This window comes from Dasypus novemcinctus, chromosome 25 (genome assembly GCF_030445035.2).
Source record: "Dasypus novemcinctus isolate mDasNov1 chromosome 25, mDasNov1.1.hap2, whole genome shotgun sequence".
In the NCBI taxonomy this organism is placed as follows: Eukaryota; Metazoa; Chordata; class Mammalia; order Cingulata; family Dasypodidae; genus Dasypus; species Dasypus novemcinctus.
In genome coordinates this window covers 33,204,308-33,214,201 of record NC_080697.1, presented here as the reverse complement: position 1 = coordinate 33,214,201, position 9,894 = coordinate 33,204,308, and the positions used below count along the sequence as shown (strand labels likewise).

The 9,894-nt window shown below is 47.1% G+C and overlaps 1 protein-coding gene and 1 non-coding gene across 2 annotated transcripts; both read right to left on the bottom strand.

The window, feature by feature from the left end:
- Positions 1–225: 225 nt before the first annotated feature.
- ODC1 (ornithine decarboxylase 1) lies at positions 226–7,528 on the bottom strand. Its single transcript, XM_004459326.5, has 12 exons — positions 7,392–7,528; positions 4,829–4,952; positions 4,602–4,735; positions 4,152–4,325; positions 3,789–3,961; positions 3,406–3,540; positions 3,204–3,285; positions 2,931–3,014; positions 1,663–1,825; positions 1,467–1,579; positions 1,160–1,374; positions 226–709 (listed from the first exon to the last, which is right to left on the bottom strand). Exons 3-12 carry the CDS (start codon positions 4,701–4,703, stop codon positions 565–567), a joined length of 1,386 nt encoding a protein of 461 aa, XP_004459383.1. The 5' UTR covers positions 4,704–4,735; positions 4,829–4,952; positions 7,392–7,528; the 3' UTR covers positions 226–564.
- LOC111764349 (small nucleolar RNA SNORA42/SNORA80 family) lies at positions 5,856–5,987 on the bottom strand. Its single transcript, XR_002796981.2, has one exon. It is a non-coding gene; the product is annotated as a small nucleolar RNA SNORA42/SNORA80 family (small nucleolar RNA).
- Positions 7,529–9,894: the final 2,366 nt, after the last annotated feature.

Below are 9,894 nucleotides of genomic sequence, written 5' to 3'. Positions count from 1 at the left end.
CTTCTACCTGTACGTGGGCTAGGCTCACTGTTCTTTGTGAGAACCCACAGCAAACCTTGTTAGGAGACTCAGTTCACTTGAAACAAAAATGGAAAAAAGAAAAAAGCATTTAAACTGATTAAAATATTGAAAACCATCCATTGTGAGGAAGTTCACTCACACCTCTAAAACAGCATTCAAGGCAAATAATTTGGAATGGGCACCAAAAATCCCCTAACACCAAAATTATTTCAAGATACTTTTATTTTTAAAACAGGTCACAACATTAAGCTTTTGGCCCATTCTGCTGTTATGCAAGCTACAAATGCTTGCTCAGCAGGTGAGAGGCATCCCTTAGAAGCATGTTTGAAAGTGAATAAAAATCCATATAAAACAAATAATCAAGTAGTTTCCATAGGAACACAGATAAGTGTAACCCCATCTTCTAGTCTTCCTTATTGCTGTGCCTGTGCCAATCCTACTCTTACAAGGACATTTCAAAACTAGCAGTAATTAAGTTAAATGGTCCCCCCCAAATCCCTCCATTCAAGCTAAACTCACAGTTAACAGCTACAAAAATGGTATTTACACATTAATACTAGCTGGAGCACAAGTGGCCGGGTGGCGCTTCATCCCACTTTCCCAAGCACAGGAAAAAGGCAGAGCACTGGCGTCTTGCTCCTCTACTTCGGGCGGAAACCCCCGGCTCTTGATTTGTTGCATGACTTGCCTGAGAGAGACAGAAGTAGCATATTCAAAACACTGAGTCACGCCCCAAAATAACACAGTAAGACTACCTCCTTGGTTAGTATGTCATCAGGAAGCAATTCAATGTATTTCAGAGTAAGCATGTATTCTGAATCATCTTTTTGGTAGTAAAGAAAACCACAAGTCACATGCAATAACATATTCGTTATACAGAAACACCCTAGTTTAGTCTTCTCAAAAATGTTTTTTTTACCATGGGAAAAACCTGAGAAGACCAACAAAGTAGTAGTATTTGGAGGGAGGATCAGATTTTTCTCCATTTTTCTATATTTTCCACATTTCCTACAGAGCAGAGACTCAATACAGGAAGAATCATCATTTAAAACAAACAGTATTTATCCTGCACCAAAGTTTTTTAATCAAATAGGAGCAAGCATCCACCCAAGGTCTCATCTTTTCTCCCGACACTGACCATGCGGGCCCTGACATAACGTAGTAGATGGTTGGCCTCTGGAACCCATTGAAAGTGGAAGCAGCAGCCACAGTGTAAGCACCCATGTTCTCAAAGAGCATCCAGTCGCCCACGTGCATTTCCGGCAGGCCACAGCGCTCAACGATCCGATCAAGGCCATCGCACGTGGGTCCCCATATGCTAGATGAGTAATACTTCTCATCTGGTTTGGGTCTCTACATGCAAGACAGAGAGAAAGTGCTACTTGGTTCTACTTGTTATAACCCATCATCTTCAATGTCGTACGGCATGTTGGTAAGTTAGTTACCTTCTGCAGAAGAGGCTTTACGTGCGCATGATCATAAAGGATACAATTAAATGATCCATATACTCCGTCATTCACATAATACATAAATGTTTGTTCACTCGATTCATCTTCATCTAGAAAGGCAGATAAATCGTAATTACTACCTTTTGCACCAACTTTCCACTACATGCAATGCTTCTGCCCTTCAGATACATACCGTCAGAGCCTGTCTGTTCCTTAAATACAATTTTTTTGGCAATGATATTCACTGCAAGTGTGAAAGCTGATGCAACATAATATCGGCCTGGTTCAGCTATGATTCTCACTCCAGAGTCTGACGGGAAATACTTGTCTAATGCTGGATTAATGACACTGGTTATCTAAGAAAGTGAAAAGAGTTCAGTTGGAAATTTACATGCAGGATAAATATTACAGCGCTTTGTAACATGACATCATAAAAACCACTTGAGATCAAGTACCAGCAGAGAGATTTATCAAGTAACATAAGCAAAGCAAACATCTCCCTGAAACTCAGTCTGCCTATCATTGTGGTTTCATTTTGATCCCCCTCCAGATACCCTCCATTTCTCTTAACATGTTATGGCTAAGGTTTTATCTAGAGTATAAAACAAATGTATACCCCCGACCCTCTCTATAGGTATCAAAGTGCCTAAATGCTTTTTCTCAGCATATACTGACAGGATAAAATCTTTCAATCCGGCCCACCTCATATAAATGTGTGCCTACCTATATAAACTCAGGGAAGCAGATTTGGCCCAACAGATAGGGCATCTGCCTACCACATGGGAGGTCCAGGGTTCAAACCCAGGGCCTACAGACCCGTGTGATGAGCTGGTCCACGCGCAGTGCTGATGCGCGCAATGAGTGCCATGCCACACAGAGGTGTCCCCCATGGAGGGGAGCCCCACACGCAAGGTGTGTGCCCCATAAGGAGAGCCATCAGGCACGAAAAAAGTGAAGACTGCCCAGGAATGGCGCCACACACGCGGAAAGCTGATGCAGCAAGATGATGTAACAGAACAAGACACAGATTCCGGGTGCCGCCGACAATACAAGCAGACGCAGATGAGCACACAGCACACAGTGAAAGAATACAGAGAGCAGACAACTGGGGAGGGGGGGGAAGGGGAGAGAGAGAAATAAATAATCTTAAAAACAAAACAAAAACTCAAGCACCACCTATAATAAAATGTTTTAAGGGAAGGAAATACAAATTCTAGCAAAGTGTATGTGGGATAAAGACATGATAAAAGTCAGCATGTTTCTAGTATTTCTATAAGCAGGCTAATTCTACAATTTGAATTTTAAATAACAGACAAATCACTCAAAAAACAAAGCAACAGACTTTTATTTTCATGTTTGTACAGTGCCTTCTGGTATTAGTTAAAAGCACTTAAGGCTAGAAATAGTCCAAAAAGGAACTGACTCATAGCTATAGTACATTCTGGATTTGTTATAAAATACCTCTTCAAATTTAAGCTTCACGTCGTCAGATCCGGGAAAGCCACCACCAATATCAAGCAGATACATGCTGAAACCAACCTCAGCCTAGAGTCAAGAAAATCGAAAGTCAAACAGCCAGAATCGTAAGTAAAGAAAAACGTATCGAGCAGACAAGTTTAAAACTGATATAGAACCGACTCCTACAAAAGGTTAATTCTAGAATTAACGCTAGTTATCATCAGTCCTGCCCACCCCCACTAAACAGCTTGGCTTTTGTGCTTTACATATACTTACTCCCATGTCAAAGACACAGCGGGCATCAGAGATGGCCTGCACAAAGGTTTCAGGATCAGTACAGCCACTTCCCACATGAAAGCTGGGGTTAAAAAAAAAAAAAAGGGAAAAGAGGCTGTTTCTTAAAATATTCACAGGGGAGAAAACCTGTAGAACTTGTGTTGCCTATTACCCCAAGTCTCTGCCACCACAATGGTCTTACCTGACACCAATGACATCGATATCGAGCTCTTTAGCCCTTTCCAAAAGAAGCCTGCTGGTTTTGAGTGTGGCTCCAAATTTAACACTGAGGCGACAGACTGCTTTGGAGTCATCAGTGGCAATCCGCAAAACCAACCTAGAAGCAAGAAAAAGAAGCTTCACTTATGACCATGGTTAAATAAAGAGCCTTCTGTCCTACGTATCTCCTGATACTCTGTGATGGTCAAGTCTAATAAAGCTTAATTAACCAGAGGGTTTCAGCTGTTTTCTAATTTGTCTCCCACCTAGCAGACAAATAACCCCTAAGGGTAGAAACAGAAGTAATTGGAAATCCGAGCCCACCACCATGACCCACCTTCCCCTCCATATGGGAGAGTAACTCACTTTGCCTTTGGATGTGCCCTGGCCACTTTCATCAACTCAACCTCGCTGTCAAAAGTCATCATCTCAACTCCATTATTGGCGGCATACTTAATTTGAGACACTTGTTTACAAGGGTTTGCATAGATTATCCTCTCTGGCGGCACCCCGAGACTCTGCACCAACTGAATTTCGGTCTAGAAAAAATGTGGTGAGAAACTATTCAGATGCAGCCAAAAATGGAACCAGTTAACAGGAAAACACAGAGAGCTGTCACCTCTGCCCCAAGAAATTCAAGTGCAATGCCCTAGAAATGAACTTCTATCTGCATAGCCGGGACGGGGCCACTGTACACACTCAGCTGTGATGACTGCCGCTTTAGCTTACCTTGCTAGCACAATCAAATCCTGTCCCTATGGAAGCCAGGGTCTTCACTATGGCTTTACTGTCATTACATTTGACTGCATAGAAGGGGGTGACACGAGGAAGAACTTTTAACCATCTCAGATGTTTCTTTAGAATGTCTCCAAGGTCCGCAACATAGAAGGCATCTTTATCATCCTAAAATAAGAGTTTATTCTTTAGCAGCCTGACCAATTAGCATTACACCCTTCCAACATGCCAAGCTCAGATGCAGGCTCCCTTCCCTTTCCCTGCCATTCCCAATGCATCTGCTGACATGAATGTCACTATTACTGGGGTAATTCACAACCAATTCGATTCTAAATTGGAAGCCATGGAGGCTCCATGACACGTCTCCAAGACCTCAGTGAGGTTTCCCTTCATCTGCCCTGTATTCAGAAAGCTGTGCTGCCAGCCTGGACTTGATATACTTACAGAAGAAGAAACTTCATTAATTTTTTGGTCCAGAATGTCCTTGGCAGTAAAACCTTCATCAAGGAAATGGCAGTCAAACTCCTCATTACTGAAGTTGTTCATGGTTTCTTGATGTTCCACTGAAACACAACAAACTGCCAAAAGGGTGGAAAGATTCACTCAGAAGCCTTAGCAAGACATTTTTTACATAAATTAACCTGCAGCAAAAGTGTAAGCAGAATACTCACATGGAAAACTAAGAGACGGAATTTAAAGAGATTTCTTTCAGCTTTTCAGGAAGGCAATTCTCCAGGAGTTCCAAATCTTGCTGAATTATAAGACTTGTGCCCTTGATGCAGCAGTGGAAATGTTCTGATAAACAAAAACAAAGAATCTCTTGTCCACCTTGGGAACACATCGGGTTGAAAGTCAGATTAGGTAGGGCGACTCAAGCCCTCAAGGTAAATAAATCACTGACTGAGAAATCCCAATTGTTTCTAGGCATAATTCACAGGATTCCACTCAGTATCTGAAAATACCATGGATTCAAAACTAGAGTTTTTCAAAGTAGCGCACTAAAATTCTATGCATAATACCGTACACATCTCAAAAGCAGCATTTCATGTTCCCAAGTGTGGAATGCAGGTTTCAGGAGCTCGTTCACTTGATATAGAAAAAAGTTTTGCAATGATCAGCCTGCTTTATTTCTCAGAGCTGTTGTGAGCTCTAAGAAGCTTAAAATAGTATTAAAGTTATTCTCAAGAACTGCCATATAAATATCTTGCCATTTCCTAGTATAAGTCTGAGGTTAAGTTTTACTAATGGGCATTAATGAAAACATTTAGGGATTGAACTGAGTGCTCCTAAATTTCTCAAGAATTTTATGAGCTAGTTTTCACACTAATTTTAGCTGGGGATATATTTTTTAGCACTGCAATCTTCAAATTAATTTAATATATTGCTGTGTGAAGTGGCTTCATCTGAACAGAAATCAGCCATCATTAAGCCAGTGTTGCCTACCAAGCGAGCAATTCTGGGAATCCGGATTGTCCTTACAGGCAGTGTGTGATATTGACTGATACTAATAAGTCAATATTCATAAGCTATGAATGATAATCATACAGGAGCTATGAATGATAATCATACAGGAATAATTTGGGGCTAATGATAAAATTCACGAAAGTAAGCAAAGTAAGCAGTGACATCGGCAAACAAGTTATTTTAAGATTACCATAACCCACTTATATTGTGCCGCATAAGGCTTTCCTTCTTTTACACTGTGCAACCCCCTTCAGTGCGGAGGCCTATGGACAAGGCCAGGCAATGGTTTGGGGCTACAGTTTGCTCTGGCATGGGACACTATAAGAGGTCCACGGGGAAGGGCCTGCCATAAATCCAAACCCATGCATTGCACACAACTTGTTTTAAGAGCGAATATAATGTGACCTTCTGGCATTATCATTCTCAGGAATGTCCAAAGCAACCCCTAGGGGAAGGCAAGAAAACTTATGCCAGCTAATTCATTCTTATTTACATAAATAACATTTACAAGAGACGGGGCTTAAGTGACAGATGGGATTGTCCAGGGTCTATTAAGTGTCTTTAAAGCAATGTTCAGATTTAAACTTGAAACGCGTGTATTCCTTTGAAATACCCCACTAGCAAGTATTTTGCGTTCTTGGGTGTTTTAAGACTTTATTTGAATAAAGATTTACTATCTGGAGAAATTTCACCTAAGAACATCTTTTGGCCTTCTGTATAACTATGTTGGAAGAAACGTGGATTCATTCTTTACAGGAACTGTAAAAAAATGCTAAGAGCCAATTAAATCATGTCCAATTTTGGACCTGAATGAAGGATATTAACAATATATTCTGGCCTCCCCAAATATTCGGGTTGGCGATCCTGCCACTTTAACCCATTACTTGGGATTCCCGAACAAGCCTTTTTGGGGAAAGCTTGTGGCTGGCTCCATATGTGTCTGCTGGCCTGAACTAGTGTTTTAATATTCTACGCTCTTCTTAAACCGCTAAATCATTCAAAGATTCCTTAAGTCAGCAACTCTCAACTACAGCTAGATGACTATATCGGTCCCTGTCTCCAGCAACTCCCACGGCTTTCTCTATCGGAGTCACTTGCTGTCTTCATAGCAAAGGAAACCAAACTTAAAAGAATGGCGTGTCCTCGCCCTGACTGGGGCCGAGGGTCAGGAGACTAAATGACTCGCTTCCTCCTCGTCCTGCACCTGTCCGAGGAGCTGCCACATGGGCTTTCAAAAAAAAATAGCGGCCGGAGGGACCAATGAGCCTTGGCGGCAGCTTCCGGCGTGTCGCCTGGGTCACAGAAACCCCCAGTCGCCGGTGGGTTCGAGCCTAGGTCTCCGCGGGGCCCCCGTCACCCCCGCCCCGGGGCCCCAACCCCATGTCCCGGGGGAGAGGACTAAGCCCGGGAGAGGAAGTGGCCCAGCCCCAGGCCAAGGGCGGCGGCCGGCTCGGGGGACCCCTCAGGAAGCGGGGGTCTCGGCTCGCGCAGACACGTGGCCGCGACCCTCAGCCCACCCGCCCCGACCCCAGCCCCTCTTACCTCCTAGCGCTTGGGCGCCGGGGCCGGCCCCGAGGAGGTCCCGCAGCCCGCACTGCTGCCGCCGCCGCCGCCCGCCTCGCTCCCTCCCGCCGGAGGACCGCCGGCCCGAGGAGGCGCCGGAGCTGCTGGCAGAGGGCGGTCGGCGGCGGGGCTGCAGGGGCCTGACAAAGCCGACGGCGCCACCGCGCCGCTACTTATAGCGCCGCGCGCGTCGCCATGGAGACTCACCAGCTCAAACCAGCCGCAATCGGTTCCGACCAACCGCGGCCCGAGGGAGAGGCGGGGGTCGCGGGTTGTTGTACGTCAGCGCTTTCGGACGCCGCCGGCGCCGCGCGTGCGGCCTCCTTCCTGGCGCCCCCCCTCCCACGCCCCGTCAGCCCCGGAGCCGGCACGCGCACGCGCGCCCGCAGCCCAGCACCGACCCGGCCCTGCGCCTGCGGCGGGGAATGTGCTCCCACCGGTTGGGGAAATCCGCAGCTGAGCGCCCGCGTCGCGCTAACTGCTCTTCCGGAAGGAATTAAATGCTTCTGGCCGGAGGGCAGAAAATGAAGCCTGCGGGCTGAGCGGTGCGCGGGCCACGTGGCCCCGGCCTCTGCTGCGCCCGCGCCGGATCTTGGGAAGGCCCCTAAAATCACCTGCCTCGCCCCTGCCCTCGCCGGATAGGGGACCCGGGCCGGTGTGTAGGGCAAGCCCGTCAGTGATGCCTTCCTAAGCCCCACGCGCTTTGAAGCCAGATGGCCGTGAATAATGGGCGTGCGAAAGGATGCGCTTCACCCAGTGGAAGGCGGGAACCAGCCAGGGACCTTCTTAGGGCCGGGGGGCGGGTGGCAGAGGGAATCTTGGAGCCGAGGCGCCCCTGGCCGGCTGGGAGAGCCGTACCTTAGTCTCGGCTCGCGTAGAGTGCTGAAGCGCTGACTGCCATCAGGTGAGTTGGGAACCCTACAGCCCCGCCGCGTCCCTAGGCTGGGCCAGAACTGAAGGAATTTGGTGCACTTTCCCCTTTTACCATACCTTCCCTAAAAGACAGGGACAAAATCCGAAAGGCAGAATGATCTTAGACTGAAGTGCTGCTGGCAAGGAGCTAAAAAAAAAAAGATTGAATTGCCCCTGGCTGGGAGTGCCCGGGGAGCTTGGCGGCCCAGTATCGCTGTGCCCCCAATTTGCTGTGTGACCTTGGGCAAGTCACCTCCCTCTTCTGGGCTTCAGTTGAATGAATGCACTAAGGAACGAATGATCCTGTTCTCCCTGGAGCATTCGGGGTTTCCACAAAGACAGTAACGGAAAATGTTAGCAGTAAGCATAAGTGACTCTTTAGATGTAAAAGGACATACTGGGCAATGTCCCTCCCTTTTCTCCTGAGCACCTTGATCAATTTTATTTTTAAAAAGTCCTCGTGCAACCACCAGATGCCAAATACCAGAAACCTGGAGGTAGAGAAAGGGGAGTTATCTCCCCCCTTACCAAGCTTAAGTCTCCCTGGAGGGACGGGATTCACAAATGAGAACCCGTCAGAGAACCTCATAGCCTCCAGTGCCAAATGGGACAATTTTTTTTTTTTTTTTTTTTTTTTATGGGACAATTTTGATTGATTCCGTTTGGAGCCCCCTGGTGATGAGGTGTAAGTCTCCCTCTCGTGAAGAACGTTTCGTTTTCTCCGTACTCCGGAAGTCTCCCGTGTCTTGTGCTGAGAGCGTGCAGGGAGCCCTGGCCCCATGGCCCAGCCCTCTGCGGCACATGCTTGGGCATTCCAAGGGAAACACTGCCTCCCCCTCTCCTTGTGCAGCCTCCTGCCGACAGAGGCCAGTGGGTGTCTCGGCATGTGGGATCCGGTGGCCCTCTGGCATGGAGGCCAGGCCAGGCGAGACAGAGCAGCTTGCTGCTGTGTGACTGGGACCGTTCCCCCTGCCCCTCCGAGCCTCTGTTTCTTCTCTTGTACAGGGAAGGGTTTTGGGGCAAGGCCTAAGGGTGCCTTTCAGCCCCATTCTGTGACTCTATTTTAGAAACATGGCCTGGAGGATAGAAGCCTATGAGCCCAGGGGTCTGTAGCTCAGCTGGCCGTAGGCCCCACCCCAGCTCGCTCTCTGCTCTCACACGCTGAGGCTCTGTGCAGACACACCCGCCATGCAAACTCACTAGCCAGGTGCTCCACTTTCTTCTGGGAAATGGAAGCCTCGCCCAGATGACCCATCTGACCCAGAAAGGGACACAGGAACAAGGAGGGAGGAGGTGCTGCTTCCTCTCAGAAGGTTTGCCCTGCCCCCTGCAGGCTGACTTGCCCTCCAGAGGCCCTTGGCAGTGACTCTGGGGCTTCACAGGCCTGAGCCATAAACCCAACTACTAGCCTAGATTCACAAAGATAAATCAGTGACTGCGCAAATCCATGGCTTTATTGTTTTTCAGCATATTTCCAGTAGACTTAAACGTTTTTTCCTCAGAGAAGAGCAGCACATCGTTGTAAAATGTGCGATGCCAAATACCTAGAAGGTACTCATGATGAGATGAGATTTTTATGTTTGGTGCAGAAGCAGTTAAGCAAACAAAAACAAGGATATCGGATATGATCATCGGACCTGTGTCTGTAGTCAACTTAAGTTATGGGACCAATTCCAACTTTCTTAGCCCCTATCAGCACCTCACTCATTGTGAAAACTTGGATATCACTCTTCCCCACCATGGTCTGAGGCTCCTTCTATAAAAATGGAGTGCTGGGGAAACGGGCTTTGGCCCAGTG